Source organism: Palaemon carinicauda, chromosome 2 (genome assembly GCF_036898095.1).
Source record: "Palaemon carinicauda isolate YSFRI2023 chromosome 2, ASM3689809v2, whole genome shotgun sequence".
Lineage (NCBI taxonomy): Eukaryota > Metazoa > Arthropoda > Malacostraca > Decapoda > Palaemonidae > Palaemon > Palaemon carinicauda.
This window is the reverse complement of record NC_090726.1, coordinates 161,554,710-161,573,750: the sequence shown is the minus strand read 5'-3', so window position 1 is coordinate 161,573,750 and position 19,041 is coordinate 161,554,710. Positions and strand designations below refer to the sequence as shown.

Genomic DNA, 19,041 nt, shown 5'->3' with positions numbered 1-19,041 from the left:
TACATTATTTATTGATGGAAGACAGTTGTCCTCGATAGTGAAAGTCTACTCAATGTTCTCCACGACCCTTCCTCTACCCTAGCCTAGTGCACAAGAGTGGGACAACAGATTCTCACTTAGAAATAATAAATGGGGCAAGTTGATGTGCAGGTTGACTGGTTGCCAACTGTAGCATTGGTTATTTTCAGCTAAGACATGATGATGTAGTAATGACGTCACCCATAGCACACGGTCTTCAGCATTAAGAGGTGCTATGTAGAGTTCAAAACCACCTGACCTCAATGGTCTCTCCTATACAAACCTTGTCGGTGCTTTACACATTGATACACAGGCCCTATTGCAAGGGAGACAATATTTCTTTGGTATTTATATAGTACTGGATTCCCTGTTCCAGCCTTTTTTAGTAAAGTCCTTGGGAGACCACACAGCACCTCCCAAAAAATAGGTTTTTCCTTTGCTAAAACTAGAAGTTGTCTGGTTAGCACTTGAAATTAATAGCATTTACTAGTTAAGGGCGGCACAATTTATGGAAATAAAAATTATATCCTGGCCTAGATACGATGATGTGTTGTCCATCATATAACAGTATAGAAGATATTTTAATTTGAGAAGTCTATGGGTAGAAAAGAACACAAATGTAGACATGCAAATAACAGGTTCATAGCAAAAGGACTGTAACTATCAAAATTTAAACTTACTGTAGATAAGTGGTAATTGCTATCCTTGCAGCATCCCAATAAAACCTATTATTCCTCAAGACATCTTCTAACCTAAGCAGTTCAACATAAGATCTTAACGTCATCTTTCTCATACAGTATGTGTGGAAGTCGAATTGGTCCTCGATTATCTCCTGGAAAAAACAAAAACAACTAAAAAATAACACCTGAGAAAAAATATTGAAGCATTTTATATTTTAATAAATGCTCATTTCAATAAAATTAGTTTTTTTTTAGTGTAAAGACATTGATACACTTCACTGTTAAAAAAACAAGTCCATAGAACTGCAAATAGAAAAACAAAATCATGAAATAAATTAATTTGGCAAGGTTAATGTAAAATTGAGCCATTACCTGATGATTATTTTCTTAAGACAATAAACACAATATGTATCAAAGGCAATTTTACAGGTCTCACAGCCCAATTATTTTGTCTTTCCTGGTCACCTGAAAAGTATTTTGCTCTGATTTTGAGAAAATGACGTTTAGTGCCATTTGGGTAAAAAGATTTTGCAAGTGAGGGGTACGAGCAACCCTAATAGCTTTTAATTGTCAGCATGAAGAGGTTCCTTTATATCCACGTTTTCTACTTTCTGATTTTAATAGTACAGACTTATTATATATGCTGCACAAACAAGGATGCTGACAACAAAAAGGTAATATATTTTAATGATTAAAACCCAAAATGTACTGCAATGATTATATATTGAAAGCAGAAATGCTGAATGAAGGAAGTGACCCTACTGAAACTAACCATAACGTCAAAGTGGAATTCTCTCCGCAATTTCATGGAGGGTGCATTTTTTTTGTGGTATAACACACTGGACCTGGATTACATACAGCTTACCACTTATTGCGTGATGTAAGTCTATTGTTTATCATAATAGTGGTATCGATCTCATTTTTGTATCATAACTGTCAGATGTGGAAAGAAAATAAAGAAAAACTGCCCTTTTAACCAAAGGATTACAAATAAGTTACTGGGAAAATTTCTAAGTCTTTGTAAATTGATACTGTATAGTAGTACAGTATATCATTGGTATATATTGCCACTGGATATACAGTAAAATCAAAACAAGGGGAAAAATTACGACATATATCTCTTCCTGAAAATGTTTTACAGATAACTTTTCAAACTATCCCTACTTTGAAGGAGTCAACAAAAACCTCTGGATATCATCTCAAAGCTGGTGTCACTATTCTAACACTCAATTTCTTTAATTTTCTACAATTTTCTCCATCAGTCCTGAAAGGGTTTAAAGATTCATCATTTGAAGTCACAATACATTGATTAAAATGTGACACTAACAAACAGCGAATTACCAGGAACTTCATTGTTTCCATTACATATAGAATTGATTTTAATAATTCATTTCACAAGCTCTAGTTACATACTGATTTATTATATTTTCTCATAAGTTTATCTAAATCTCGATTAAGAATACCATCATCATTATTCATTTATTCTACAATGGTTTGAATAACCTTCTCCAGTGTTCTTCAGCAGCTGACAATGATCCCCTTACTCTATTTGTTCTTTATGCTGTTCCATAGGTATGAATGTCATTTTCATTAAACTCTTCCCACACTAAACCATCCAACATGTTAAAGAGGATTTGCACTTAATTCCAACAGCATTCTAGACTCGTAATTCTGTTTGTGACTAAATTGAGCTGCAATATTCCCAATGAAATACATACTGTAGATGAATCAGTGAGACTACAGAAGTTCAAACTTGACGCAAACATTATTCTGTGTAGTAGGTTAACATGTTATGTTTCACAGTTTATGTTTGTGTGTTTAACACAATTATCAATCTCAATACATTCTATTAGTTTGTTATTTCTCTTATATAGTTTATACTTTATTTTTCATTTATGTCCTGCACTGGGCTGCTTTCCTTATAGGGACCCCTGGGCTTCAAACATTCTGCATTTCCAACTAGGGTTGCATAAATTGGCTGGTAGCGGCGGTAGTACTAACATAACTGATACTACAGCTAACAAAACTTATGATAAATCACAAACTAACAAGATTCTTAAAAAACATATGGATAAATTGCATGACTGAAATTTTGTGATATAAGGATATAACAATAACCATTTTAATATTAGCCAAAAATAAAAGGCACACTTCTAAAGTTAATATCTATGATGAAACTTCATGTAATGCCAAAGAACTTTGGAGGATATAGTAACTAAAAATTAACACCCAAATGTAACAATATACTTTACTTCAAAATATGAAATTAAAAAAAAAAAAAAAATTCCCACCACTCCCAATTAGTTATGCAGTGGCATTCCCATCCTTCAAATATTCAAAAACTTACCTGGAAATGTCGATCTACTTCATGGCACTTTCTTAAAGAGTCACCAAATTGACCCAGACGGTAATATGCTCGAGCACACTCGGTTTGGAACCACATACATTGCATTTCATTGAGGTTCTCCATTGCCGACACTCCCTCCTTAGGTAGAAAAAATTATTCCACTATTATATTCTTATGAAAACATGTAAAAGCTAAACTTATTGGTATCACTATAGCAATCTTCTCAGCATAAAAAAACTTCAAAAATATAATACAAAACAAAATATACTATAAACAAAAACAGTAAAACTTACCCTAGTGAACTTTGAACACATTTCCTCCGCCTGTCTAACCAGGTTAGCTTTAAGTAGGTAAGATGCAGCTTTTGAGTTAACATATCTATCTGCAGTATCTAACGTTTGGGCTTCTTGTAAGGCCTCGTATGCTCCCACAAAATCACCAGCATGCTGTCACAATATAAAAATGATATTAAATACTTGAACACCTACTGTCTATAATTATCAAAGAATATAAAACAGGAAATGTTAACTTTATCTTTATTGTCTAAGCAATATAGTAACAATTAAAAATTAACCCTTTTACCCCCAGGCTATTTGGAAATTTCCAACCCTTAACCCCCAAGGGGTTATTTTTTTCCCAGCACATTTTGCAGTATATATTTTTTAAATTGCTCTAACAGCCTTAATTTTTGTCATAGAGAGGTCAGGTTGGTCTCATTCTCTTGGAAAATGCCTGAATTTTCTCAAAAAATTATCAAAAATATGAAAAAAAAAAAAAAATTTATAGCATTTTTTTGCAAGGACGTACTGGTACGTCCATGGGGGTAAAGGGATGGCTTTTGTGAAACGTACCAGTACGTCCTTTGGGGGTAAAAGGGTTAAGATAATGATCTACAAAAATAATGCCTAACACCAATCTAACTCAAATTTTTTTTTCCAAGACTTAATATGACTCTAGATACCTCTTATTCAACAAACTCAAACTATAACCCTATTTTATCAATAACAATTTCAGTGATAACAAATCATGCCTTATTCATGGCCAGATTTATGATTTTCTAATGCCCCAAGACACGGCAATGTCTTATTTATTAGACAGAAAATTGGTAGCAGTAGTACATGAGTCATCTGCAGTCTCCCGTGCACATCAATCCACTGTTTGTATTTGATGAGGCTACTAAGTCATTAAGGGGTATGACTTTGCCAAAAGGCCACCTTAAAGATTTTGATTTTGAGATTTTGTTTAAAAGGATCTACCTAAATTTTTATATAATTCCTTTTAGCTATATTTAATAAAGACATAAAATGGAAAAAATCATCTTATATGTTGCTTGATTTGGAAAATAATTACTTTTTGCACTTATGAATTCATAAATAAAGTTTCAGCATAAACGAAGGTATCTTATAAGAGAATACAGTAGACTTCAACTCTCCTAAAATGGTATAATGGTCACTCATGAATGACAGGGGCAAGGAACAAGACAAGGTCCTATAGACCGACCATATGCGCATATGATCAAGCCTGGGAGAGTCTGACAATGGATGATGATGAATTGAAAGGTAGACCTACAGGCTCCCATAAAAACAAACATCCTTAGCTCACAAATTTTGACAGGTTGCAGGCGGTACTGCTATGAAAGTCAGGGACGTATAGTACAGTCTCAAGAAAATCCAAATAAATAACCAGTGTAGTTAAATTTTGAAATTCAAGAGACATGCGAGCCTCTTGCTAATAGCTATCTTTGACTTACAATACAATGACAAGCCAGAGGACAAGAATTCAAATCCATGTAACAATGTGGCTATACACAAAAATTATCTATATTTTCATACTTTGATTGTATACCATAATAGGAAAAGGCAAATTCCCAAGTTTGTGGGTATTTATAATACTAGATTGGATCTAAGGCTAAATTACTTTCCTTAAACATTAACTTCTAACATATGAAACTTTTACGGTTTAAGGAGTAAACGTACAATGGTACTTAGACATACACCAATCCTTTATATTTCTGGTTATGTAGAATATCTTGGAATGAGAATTTATTACAAAAGTAATTGTGTTGTGTTCTAAAACCTTATTCTGGAGCCTGGAAGGCCTTTCAGTGACTGATGCTTAACTGAAGTAAAAAACCCTCATATCAGCATGAAGAAAAGGTGGGACAGCATGATGGAAGAAAGTAGGTGGAAACAGAGGTATAGTAAAAATTAGAAAAATATGAGCAGATAGGAGGCCAAAGGGATACTGCAGATTTTACATACAGTAATGACTATGGTGTACAAAAAGCATTAACCCCCTAAGGTAGTATAACAGCAAAAGGAATCATCAAGGGGTCTGGATTACTTCAACACCAAGTAAATGAGGGTCTCAATGCTTCTCTTTTTTAAATACATTTTAACTTATATTTCTTCATATTGCAAGGTCATCTTCCGAGTAAACTCTCACAAAATGGGACCTGAGGGTCCAGTTTTCCTAGTATTTGATTATACTGAACAATCTTCCAATTATTCGTGACCTGCTCCATGTAGCACTCAACATCAACATCATGCTCGCAAGACAACTTTCCACGGTTAAGAGTTTGTATGTCTTCGTTCAAAGAGCACAAACAAAGAGTTTGACTCTGGGATTGGATTAACAGTAACGGGAGTACTGCATTAAGAGTAATAATGTACTACATTAAAGTAATGGGAGTACTACATTAAGAGTACATTCTGTACTTAGTTTAGACATTCTCTATCAAAACTATTTTGTTGCAAGGCTCTTGCACATTTGTTATTCCAAACATACAGTGATTTAGTATCAATATTAATGACCCGTTTGCTAAGAACATATCAAATTTTTAAATAATATAAATTTCTAATGCAAATATATCAATTACACAGAAAGGGCCCACCTCATTTTTGTCATATCAGATTCTACCAATGAGATAGATTGAACCAAGTGTTTACTGCACCTTTGATTGATGGTCACTAGGTGCACACACACACTCATTATTCTCACTAATGATGATTGTACTCTTTCAGATTAATAGGTTTGTATGGAAAACTTTGTTTTATATTGTAGAAACCTAATCCTTACATTGGGATTAGAATGCTTGATAAGATGAAGAAAAAAAAATCTTTAAACAATATTACAGAATGATAAAATCAATCTAAATAATCTAGAATCATAATCCTTAAAATTAATACTGTATACACTGTACATTTAGTGCTCACCTTCAGAATTTTTCCTTTAACTATATACAACTCTATGAGAGTTGGAGTATGATCTAATGCCCGATCTATTAACTGTAACGCCTTCTCTGAATCGCCTAAATAACTGTAATGTTGTGCCAGGTACATCAATACATACAATATGGATGCAGGTTCTTTGTATTCATTATCTGTAAGGAAACAGGAAATTAATTAACATTTCATGAACTTTTAAGTTAATTGTATTCATTATCTGTAACGAAACAGGAAATGAATTAACATTTCATGAACTTTTAAGTCAATTGTATTCATTATCTGTAACGAAACAGGAAATGAATTAACATTTCATGAACTTTTAAGTCAATTGTATTCATTATCTGTAACGAAACAGGAAATTAATTAACATTTCATGAACTTTTAAGTCAATTGTATTCATTATCTGTAACGAAACAGGAAATGAATTAACATTTCATGAACTTTTAAGTCAATTGTATTCATTATCTGTAACGAAACAGGAAATTAATTAACATTTCATGAACTCTAAGTCAATGAAAGGATATATAAAACATTTACAATAATACATAAAGATTATGATCTAATATTAATCATTTTAATTAGTGGGGATGAGATTGTGGGGATGTGATTTTGGGGATGAAATTTTGAGGATGAGATTATGGGGATGAGATTATGGGGATGGGATTTTGGGGATGAGATTGGGGATGAGATTGTGGGGATGAGATTGTGGGGAAACTCTAGTTATTACCTGTTTCACATAAATGTCCCATCTCTTCTAAGTTTTTAAGGTAACGGTTCATGAGTTTTTCAATTATCTGCACTCTCTCCGTATCACTGTAAAGCGGCCGAATGTCTGTAAACAATGGTGGTACACCCTTTTGTAATGACGCCCGTAGATATGGATCTACGAGTTTTTCTAACGTTTCTCCATTGGCATAATTAAGTGGTAATCGCTTAGGCACTTGAGCACGGGGGAATCTGAAATTGAAATAAAATATCTTATAGAAAAAATCAAACATATTTTACATGAAACAATAATTCAATAAACTAAAATAAAAATTGCAGTCACTTCACTAATTGTCTATGGCTCTGAATAAAGAAGTATTTCATAAATCATTTTACATTTCTAGTTGAGGGGATTTCCAAGCCCAAACCCTAGGAACTGACTATATCATGCATATTGGAAGGGAATATATTGTTCATTACAATGAATTACAAAGATATACTGAAAATACCATCAACACCGGGTAACAGCACCTATCTTTCATAATGAAAATAATATTCAATGCACCAATTACCGTTATCTTCAAAACTTAGTCAAAATAACATTACGGTAAAGACCCAATTAAGTAACACGAACCTTATGATGTAGTTGAATTGCAAAACCAATCTTACAAATAGAAACTCAATAGTTTTAAAAACAACTTTTGAACTACCAGCCACACATGCATGTTTTACTTCACTGTTTAGTATTTGCCCATTCACAAACCCAAATGTAAAGCTAAAGAGTAAAAGATGGGTTTGTTATCAGATAAAATAACAAATTTGGAAGTATTATGTATTTTTTATAGCTATACAAACCTATAGCTATTTATAGGAAGTATACTTTCGGCAAAGCTGAAAGGTAGCCATAAGACTTTTAGCGAGGTATAAACTACCCTACCAAGAGTTAGAGGGGGGGGGGGTACACGGGGTAGCCAGCTACCCTGCTCACACACACCTGTGTTGTCTCATTACTTTACATTGCAGGCAGGGCTTGTTGGGCGACAGGTGATGAAGGACCAAACTGTAAACCCAAGCTAACTAGCAGTAGGGTAGTTCACACCTCACTAAAAGTCTTATGGCTACCTTCCAGCTTTGCCAAAAGTATAATCTGTATAAATAGCGAGGGTTTGTATATACTGTTGGAACAAATGAATTTTAAAACTAGAGCAAAGTGTGCTTCATACACAAACATGCAAGCATTAACCCTTTTACCCCCAGGCTATTTGGAACTTTCCAACCCTTAACCCCCAGGGGTTATTTTTTTTCAAGCACATTTTGCAGTATATTTTTTTTAATTGCTCTAACAGCCTTAATTTTCATCATAGAGAGGTCAGGTTGGTCTCATTCTCTTGGAAAATGCCTGAAGTTTCTCCAAAAATTATAAAAAATATGCAAAAATAAATGTAAATAGCAGTTTTTTGCAAGGACGTACCGGTACGTCCATGGGGGTAAAGGGATGAGTTTTGTGAAACGTACCAGTACGTCCTTTGGGGGTAAAAGGGTTAATCTTCCTTCAACAAATTACAATTTTTTTGACTAACATTACCAGTAACCACAAGGATAAAGATATATCTGTACAGTACTTACTTTTCTTTGAGCTCTTCATATAATTTTAATCTTTCTTCAACTGTGGATAGGCCAAGGGCTTCTTCTAAATTGAGGTAGTAGTTACGGTTTTCTGGATTACGTTTGATCAAACCTCTGTAAACTTCTGAAGCTTCGTCTTTTCTTCCTAATTTCATCAATAATTCACCTGAAAAGTAAATCATACTTTGGAAAACAAAGTTAAATGATGTGGCACCAGTGCTACCACCAATAACAGAACTTATGCAAATGACCAAGACTAAAAGGAATTACTGTTTGAACAGAAACAATGGATAATTATCCCATTCACAAGTGTAAATCAAAACATGAATTTTAGCATGCTTGCTTAGAAAGACTAAAATTAATACAGCACAGATCATTTGTAAACATCACATATGTGGCCCCAACCATATAATGTGAAAAGACCTAACTAGGGAGTTATCTAGCTTAAAGCAACCTCAGTTCATATAATTATCATAATTTCAGATAAAGTACATACAGTACATCACTATCTTCCCACTTGAAGTAACCTCAGGTTATTTTTCATACATTATTATAATTTCAAATTAGGTATATAGTCAATAGTAGCAAAATTTATCAGGCAAAAGTATATTTTCCAATCAAACCTGTTAATCTTGAGATGCCTCATCTCCATGAATGAAAGCCAGTACACCTTATTGCATCTGGAAAAAAACTCGCTGAGCATATCCCTCAGCAAGTTTCCTCCTTATCTTTTTCTCCAACCACTTTATTAACCCTTAGAAGACAAAGGATTTATCAATAACATACCCCGTATACTGGGGAAAAAACGAAGTACCCAAAAGGACAGAAACTGTTAATTTAAAAAAATTTAGTTTATAAAAATATCCAGAACCAACAGTCGAACACAATCTGCACCATCTGCTATACTGTATTTTATTACATCATTATGTATGATTCTAGAAAGTCAGTAATTGGAAATAATCACAGTAGGCTAACTTCTACTTGTAAAAAGAATTGACAATATGAAATATATATTTCTAAAAGATTAAAATTATTTTGTCGAGATGATAGTAGAGAAAATATAGAAAGAAAGAAAACAATAAATCTTGTTGTCTGTCATCATGTTTACAGCCATCAGGGTTACAAATGTGATCAGTGTTACCGATATTGAGAAAATTTCCCAAGATCTGTGAAATGCAAGTAATTTGTGTAGGAATTCAGAAATTTATAAAAAAAAAAAAAAAGGGAAGAGTCATATGGATTGAGACATTTTTCAGGTGATTATCTATAGTATGAAGATAATTTGGTGCGATGTTACATATAATTTTGTGAAGGAATTTAACCAAACAGCAGCTCTCTACTACTTGCGTGACTGGTGTCTTGGGTGACATTGGGGGTGGGAGGCAGGAGGGGGTGGACAGCTACATCTTTCTTTAGAGAATGCTTCCTGTGTGATTTGATCAGGTATGCCAACATAGAAATACAATAAAATAGCCCTTACATAATATTAAATAGAATAGAATAGCAAGTGTCTCAGTTGGTGGTGTGGCGAGATATCAGGATTGCTACGTCTCAAAGCTAAAAGTGGTGTGATTATGCATGGTAACCGAAAAACACACTGAAGTAGCCCTTACACATTCAGGATTAAAGCCTAGAATCCCAGTCTATGTTGGCTGAAGAAAGGAGGGGGATAAAATCAAGAGAAGCTTTTTTTATGGAAATGTCCTTATGTTTGATATACAACCATGTGTTGTACTCTTTGGTAAGATAAACAAATTATTCTAACTTCTATAAGATTTATCTGTGTAAATGATGTATCAGGTACGTCATACTGTACCCTATTGTAACTGGTATGTTTTGACATTCAGTGTACGCATCATGGTGAAGGGGGCTAAAGCTAGAAATTTTACTGTTTGATTAAAGGGGAATATATTGTATCTAATTTTTAACTGAAAATCGTAATCTTTTGTTGACCTTACATCTTTATAAAAATTACTGTTATTAGCTTTTCTGTATAAAATTGGGAGACCACTGACAAGGAACAAATATACACTTTTGTTTATTTCAAGGCCTTGTTAAGAATATGTTGGCATGAATAAGCTATTCCTAAAACTAACTGGCAAAACTGAAAGTCTCATCAGTGGAAATGAGGCATCAACAGGAAATGTATTTCACTAGCAATGAATCCCTCCCAATGGTAAAGATAGTTGTGCTGCTTTTCATGGTACTATAGCCATTGAGGTTACTGGTCCTTCCAAGGAACCTCTCTTTCAAATGTCACACTGGATATTCTCTACATGCAGATGGAGGGAGTCAAATTAGTCATGAAAGTAGAGAAAGAAAGGGCGATTGAATAGCTTCTTCCACATTGGTATGGGATTGTATGATCATAGATCCAGAAGGTACGGGAAAGACTACTGTGCTGTAGTGCAAGAGTAGGTATTCTTACAAGCCTGAAATTTGAAAACCACTTGTTGAATCTGGCATTGAGAAAGGAGAGAGATACGCTCTTCTAGTTTGTCCCATATTGTAAAATTCAATATGCTGATGGAACCATTCAGTGAATTGGCAAATTTAAGTTTAGTGATATTATCAATAAAATCCACTAGAAAACTATTCAAACCCAAAACTGTCAAATAACTTTGCAACTGTCAACATTACAAGGTTGCTATGATGGTATAATCCGGAAACTTCTGGTGAACTCATCGACGAACTTCTTCATCTCCAATTGAAACTTGAAATTATTATGTTTCTCTTCAAGTGACCATCTTTACGGCAAGTTAGCACAGAGATTTTGAACGGATCCTACCCCTAATTCAAACTCTTGGATTTGAAATGGTTACTTTAACCACATAAGAATATCTGTCACTAATTCTTGGATACCAAGGTAGTAGCAAACACCGATATACACATCTCAATCCCACCTTGCGAGCCTGTTAAAATGCCCAAACAATTGAGCTCACTACCCCAAACTGGGGTCAGACAGACAAGACATACTATACCTCAGATCTACATAATTTTTTCAAAAATATAAGCAAGAATTAAAGCACGAATTGAATTAAAGAAACCATCAAAGTGATAAACTAGTATGAAAAAAGGCATACAATTATAGTAAAACAGATAACACTAGCAAATTGGGTAAACTACTTGTGGCAAGTGTGAAGACTTACATTGCACAATGGCATGAGAAATGATGATGAACATCATAAAAAGGTCTGTATGTACGTCCTGAGAGTTTTTTTTTTTTTTTTCTAGTTACCAGCTTGTTGGGAAAAAAAAAAAAAAAAAAAAAAGAAAAAAAAAAAAAACAGCATTTTATGATTAATGGGGACATGCTGAACATACAGGTACTCATCGGTTAACAACGTATTTGATTAATGACAGCTCAAAGTTACGAAACTCTATGACAGAAAAGAGCACAATACGATTTTTTTTGCTGATTATACTTTCTGTTATCATATGTAATCTTAGATTTCTATAAATAAATCAATGATTTGTGAACCAAGTTTGAGTTTCCCTTTGATTTTTCTTTTCAAAGATAAGTATTAGATATACAGTACTATATTTCATTTGTGGTAGAAAACAAGGGAGGGTGGGCTGTGGCACTCTAGCAGTACCAATCAAACTCAGCTGAGTCCCTCAGACGTAGTTACGATAGGCCATGTTGGTACCTTCGGTCACCTTGGTGACAGCTGAGGTAGTAGCAGTAGGGGAGTCAGCATATGAAGCTTCATTTGTTGCGGAAAACAACGGAAGGTGGGCTGTAGCACCCTAGCAGTGTCAATCAAATTTGGCTGAAACCATCGTCAGGCAAGGAAGAACAAGACGAAAAATCCCCTTTTATCCTTTTTTTTCATGTTGGCTAGCTCCAAAAATTGGGGAAAGTCATGGTAGATAGATAAATTCTGTTTCACATAACATATTCATTTGCCACTCTTTAAATTTTTGTTTCTTATGTTAACTTATATGAGAGAGCGAGCGAGTTAGCATTCACATATTGAATTGTTACCTAATTATAAAAAGCTTTCAACAAAGTGTTTGTAAATTGTGGTAAGCTAGAACACATTCGCACAATGCAATTTTCCTTAGTAGATATTTTCGTTTGTTTGATCATATGATTGATCGATGTTTAGTAAATGGCTTTATCAACATAAATATGTTTATATGATTAAATGATTCATATTCGAGAGAGAAATAGAGGGGGGTTAAATTAATAACAAAAATACCATTATACTGCTGTGTAGTTGCTATAGTCATTGCTTTCTTTGGTGTGTATATTCTTGTTAGTGGCAGTGTACAAAAATCTGATAATGTGTACACTTTACGAACAAAAAAAAAAAAAAAAATTTCATTCAAACAAGAATACATAAATGAAAATCAAGATATGATGATGACAATGTTTTTTACAGTACTATATATTTTTTATCTTTGGTGTTTGCATGCCAAAACTGGCAGTTGGCTGATAAAAAACATGCTGTGGATTTTCAGGCCTTGCCTCCTTACAAAACCGATTTACTACAGTATAAGTTTAAAGGTTTAAAGGCTGCTCATGAATAGCAGGGTCAAGGGAGAGTGACATTGCCCTATCGAGCAGGACAATGCCCTAGAGACTGACCATATAGACACATGAAAGGCGTCATAGCCCCTCTCCACTCAAGCTAGGACCAAGGAGGGCCAGGCAATGGCTGCTGATGACTCAGCGGATAGAACTATAGGTTCCCCAAAAACCACCATCCTTGGCTTACAAGGATGGTGAGATTGCAGCAACCAAAGAAACTAAAGAGTTTGAGCGGGATTCAAACTCCAGTCGGGCATTCACCAGTCAGGGACGTTACCATATTGGCCACAACATATACTATACAGTAACTATTTCATATAGCGTATTTAATTAACACTTTTTCAAGGAAACAAAAATGATACACAACATTAGATGAGATTTTCTCAGGTCTAGCCCACTAGTGACTGTTGACATTAAAACTAGAAAATTTTAGGGGCGAAATGTTAATCACACGAGTAACATGATTCATGACAAAATAACTTACTGGTTGGGTTGTTACACCCCTTGTTAATATGGGAGCACCTGTACTATTTTTAAAAAAGATAAAATGAAAAAAGTAAAAAAGAGACAAACTTAAATTTCAACAAGAGAAACTTTTAAATTTATGATATACTGTACATATGGAATCTCAACTTGACAGACCATAGCTGACCATGGATAATGCACCAATTCATCCGGTTGTCAGATAGGCACTCGCAGTTAACAGCCTCTCCTATTCAAATGTAAAATTCATGGAAATGAAAAAATATTTTAATTCTATCACTACACAGGATAGAATAAAAGTTATAACAGACATAGTAAGTTTTCCACTCACTCTAACAAGACATACCTCTTAATTCCTGGAGTGTTACTTTATCACATATATTTGCTTCATATGTATTGAGGTGTTTCAGGGCTTCCTGTAGGTTGGCACTCTCTCGTATTACAAGATTTTGATACAGAAGTAATTCACTGTATTCATAATCGTACGTACTTTTCTGCGGAAAAATAAACAGTGCGAGTCATTATCAAGTTTAAGTAATGAATATTCCAGTCTAAATACACTCAAAGCATAATTCGAAACAATTTATCGAGAAGAGGTACCGACATATTATGGGTTCAAATATCCTGGTAAACAGTTTTGACAACCTCCATTACAATAACAAAGTACAGTACAATACAGTAACTGATATTCTCTTACATGGGTACCCTTGCAGGGTTATCAGGTACAGAACCAAACAGCCTTAAAACTCTTCCATCCTATGTTCATCATATAATAGAAAACTAAATGCAGTATAAATTGAAGAAATTAATTCAGGAAAATCTGGGATATTTACCCTTTACTACCAGTTTTCTAAAGAGAATTTTGAATTGAATTGAATTGAATATGGGATTTAGGCATTAAGCCAAGCACTGGGGCATCAAAGGCCATTCAGCGCTATATAACAAAAATCATTCAATCATATCTGTACACTCACACCATTTAGTATCATTTTAACCTTTAATACAAATCGTAACACTTTCATACAATAAAATCTAGATGTGAAATAAATAGCGATTAAAAGGGTAAAATAAATAAATAAATTAATAAAATCAATTATAGCTCGTAATATAACCCAATACTTTGTATAAATTTTCTCAAGTTCAGGGTATTACAGTTTTCCCCCAGTATATCTCTTAACGGTTTGTCCTGGAGTAAATGTGTCCTCCACTGGAGATTAAAAACAGGACAATCGACTAAAATATGTTTAACATCCATTGTCACTTGACAGGTATTACAAAGAGGGGCCTGTCTCCCTTCCCCACTCTTCATTAAATAATTGTGCGTTGCATGTGTATGGCCAATACGCAGCCTAGTTAAAATAATTGTACCTTCTACTTGTAGAATTACAACATGACCATTTATCCACCAATGGGTGGATTTGTTTCAATTTTGTATTGGTGGTCAGTTCAGACCATCGAGCTTGCCACTTATTTTTACAGTAAAGATGAATCTCACTTTTAAGATCTTTGTAAGGAATACTCAAGGGGGATGGATTACTTAGCCCTGAAGCTTCCTTTGCTGCCTTATCAACTTGTTCATTCCCATCCACCCCAACATGGGCAGGGACCCAACAGAAGTGAACACTGATACTCTTCCTAGATTGCAGAAGTACTAACCAGTCCTGCACCTCTTGTACTAGATGATGGCCTGGCATAATTTGTTTTAATGAGAGTAAAACACTATTGGAATCCGTAAAAATTGTATAAAAACTATTTTGGTTGCCATTTTTAAAAATATGTTGGACTGCGAGAATTATTGCGTACAACTCAGCAGTAAAAATTGAACAAGAGGATGGGAGTTTCCTTCTAATAACAATATCCCCCACCACAGCTGCACTTCCAACTCCTGCAGCCGATTTGGAGCCATCTGTAAAAACATGTTTCCCATGATGTTGAGCAGCATGATTTAAAAACTCACTTTTCATTACCCTACTAGGTAAGGTATTTTTCCCTCCTGCCGTAAAACATACTTTAACAGGTGGATTACACCAAGGAGGAGACTTGGGATATCCTACCTCTGCTATCTGTGCTGTTAACAAGCCTACTTCTCTAGCATCATTTTTCAGCTGTACTTCCAAAGGCTTAGGCACTCTAGATCTGTTAGGAGCCCGATCTAAAGGCGCCCTAACATATTTACAGTTAGGATTGTTTCTCACAGCAAGGGACCTAGCTAAAAACCTCAAACTCAACTCCTCTCTGCGAATGGAAAGGGGAGGTATGCCAGAATCAACATAGAGACTGTCAATGGGAGATGTTCTGTAAGCACCTGTGCAGATGCGAAGCCCAGCATTGTGAACAATATCAAGTTTTCCAAGTAAAGTCTTTGTAGCTGACCCATATATTTGGCATGCATAGTCTAACTTGCTCAGACACAAAGATGTATAAATTCTAAGCAAAGTTGTTCTATCAGCACCCCAATCAAAATGCGATATCACTTTCAGAATGTTCAGTGACTTCTTAACCCTGATAGATAGGTCATTTATATGGGGACCAAATGTCATTTTCTTGTCGAAAATGACTCCAAGAAACTTGACACTATCCTCATATGGCAAAATACAATCATTTAAGAAAAGGGTGGGGATCTCTTCCCTTTTACGAGTACGAGTAAAGCGAATGGCTTTGGTCTTCTGAGGAGAAAACATGAATCCGCGAGAATTTGCCCATGCGGAAGCAGCATTTATTGCAATTTGAAGATTTTGGCATGCTTGTAGTGCAGATGATCCACTACAATAAATTGCAAAGTCATCGACAAATAGTGATCCTTGTATGCCAGGAGGTATGTGACTAATGAGACTATTAATAGCAACAGCAAACAAGGTCACACTCAATACGCTGCCTTGGGGGACACCTTCTTCTTGCATGTAGGATGAAGATAGTTCTGACCCTACTCTCACTTTAATGGAGCGGTTTGATAAAAATTCTTCAATAAAAGAGAACATATGTCCTCCTATACCCCACGAGGCCAATTGCTTTAAAATACCACCCCTCCAGGTGGTGTCATATGCCTTTTCAAGGTCAAAAAAGACACCCACCACCTGGTTTTGGTTAGAAAAAGAATTTGAAATTTCCCTTGATAACATCAGCAAAGGGTCTAGAGTACTTCGGTTCTTCCTAAAACCAAACTGTCTGTTAGATAAAAGATTTTTTGATTCTAGATACCACACAAGTCTGTTGTTGATCATTCTCTCAAATAGTTTGCATATGCAACTGGTCAAGGATATGGGCCTATAACTAGATGGCAGTTCTGGGTCTTTACCAGACTTGTGGCCTGGAATTACAATTGAAGTATGCCAGGAATCAGGAGATGTATGGGAAGCCCATAGACCATTAAAGGTTTCTAATAAAAATTCCTTGGTATCCACTGGAAGATGTGATATCATTTCATACCGGATGCCATCCTCACCTGGGGCAGTTAAAGAAGAGCTGGAGATAGCATTTTGCATCTCCTCCATACTAAAAGGCAGGTTAAAAGCTTCAGTATTTGAAGAAGCAGGAGGAACAACAGATGTTGATGCTCTAATTTGTTGAAATGCTGGGGAATAGTTGTCAGCACTTGATACATGAGCAAAGTGCTTAGCAAGAACCTCTGCTACATCTTTGGGGTCAGATATATATCTATTATTTTCCCTTAATATTGGTAGAGGCTTAGGGACGAATTTACCTTGAAGTTTTCTAATCTTGTCCCATATTTCCTTTGAAGGAGTTTTGGTATTAATATTAGATATATATTTCTTCCAAGATGCTCTCTTTGCTTTTTTAAAAATTCTTTTTTGTTTGGCACAGGCTCTGAGATATGCTATTCTATCTGCTAAATAGTTTGTCCTCAAGTATCTTCTGAAGCAAGTTCGGGTCACTTTTCTTGCGTTGGCACATTCTTTACTCCACCAAGGAACTACAGAGCGATGAGGTAAACCGCATGTTTTAGGTATAAACTTGCTAGCATTATCATCAATAATATTTTCAAGATGTTGATAGGCATGCACTGGAGATGTAAATTCATCATATTCTTTATCAGTGTGTGAACAGTTTTCATAAGCTGCCCAGTCTGCCTCATCTATCTTCCATTTTGGTGGACACTGAGAAGGAAGATTATGGACATAATTTAACATTATTGGCCAATGGTCACTGCCATGTAGGTGTTCATTTACTGACCAAAGGTAGTCCAATCGAATGGATGAGGAACAGATTGACAAATCAATGGCTGATGTAGAGTTGTGGAATACATCATACCTAGTTGGAGAACCATCATTCATTAGTATTACATCATTGTTGTCGATTAATTCTTCAACAAGATTACCCCATCTATCGCACACATTTCCACCCCATAAAGTATGCTTTGCATTAAAATCACCCATTAAAATAAAAGGGGCAGGAAGCTGATTGATCAAGTCTTGGAGGTCAGAAAGTCTAAGCCTTCTTGGATTACCAGCATGATCTAAGAGGAAAAGTTCTAAGGATGGTTCAATATATAGCGAGCATAAAGTAATTTTTTTCCCGATATGAGTTCTAACTGCACATGCCTGTAGTGGTGTATTGAGTGGGATTGTTTCAAATTTTACAGATTTGTGAATAATAAAACCTGTACCACCTTGAGCTCTTGCAGCTTGCAAAGGAGGGGATCTACAAAGATGATAATTGAGTCCAGGATTAAATGGTTTGTCACCGATCTTGGTTTCCTGTAGGCAAATTACCTTCGTGTCCGAGTCCCTGGTTAAAGTTTTTATTTGCTCAATGCTAGTACTTAGACCTCTGCAATTCCACTGGATGATAGACATTATCTTTTGTTATTATTTTTCTTTGTCTCATTTGTCTTTTGGGACTTTTCAGATGAAGCCATGTAAGGCCTGGAGATGGAAGGCTTTACTAGGCCACCACTCTTCTTTTCTTTCTTTCTAGAATCTTTACAAGAGTCAACCTTAGGATCATGAGCAGTAGGGCACTTACCTGACTTAGATGAAGGTGAGGATGATGGGGACCTTTTCCTCTTTGGAAGATCTTGTTTTCCAATCTCCATCAAATCAGGTAGAGATTCTGCCTGAGACAATACATTTAAGGTGGTGGAAGCCACATTGGCTTCCTTGGAGGATTGTGCTAGAACTTCAACAGTTCGAGCACTTAACCCAGAAGGCTGGGCTACTACCTCTAGGGGAGATGCTCCTATCGGTGACAATACTTTTGGTGTGTTGGACACCATATTGACCTCTTTGGAGGTTTGTGCTCTGGCTTTTATAGCCTGAGCACTTGACCCAGATGGCTGGGCTACTACCACTAAGGGAGATGCACCTGACGGGCCAGGTGCTGCCACTGGTCCCCCTGTGGTAGTAAGGGGTAGTGGATTATAATCTTTTGTTGGCATCTTAACCGCGCGAGCAAAATTAA

The 19,041-nt window shown here is 35.4% G+C and overlaps 1 protein-coding gene across 2 annotated transcripts in view; it reads right to left on the bottom strand.

Annotated features, from left to right (window-relative positions):
• Positions 1-19,041, bottom strand: part of Naa15-16 (N-alpha-acetyltransferase 15/16) — a 64,875-nt gene that overhangs the window by 20,259 nt on the left and 25,575 nt on the right. The window contains exons 5-11 of one of the 2 annotated variants that reach the window (XM_068359587.1): positions 13,970-14,117; positions 8,604-8,769; positions 7,000-7,229; positions 6,261-6,427; positions 3,339-3,491; positions 3,046-3,183; positions 699-850 (exon numbers count right to left, since the gene is read on the bottom strand). In XM_068359587.1, the coding sequence (XP_068215688.1) occupies positions 699-850; positions 3,046-3,183; positions 3,339-3,491; positions 6,261-6,427; positions 7,000-7,229; positions 8,604-8,769; positions 13,970-14,117 (1,154 nt within the window). The remainder of the gene's footprint in view (positions 1-698; positions 851-3,045; positions 3,184-3,338; positions 3,492-6,260; positions 6,428-6,999; positions 7,230-8,603; positions 8,770-13,969; positions 14,118-19,041) is intronic. The other variant, XM_068359591.1, reaches the window with a different exon arrangement.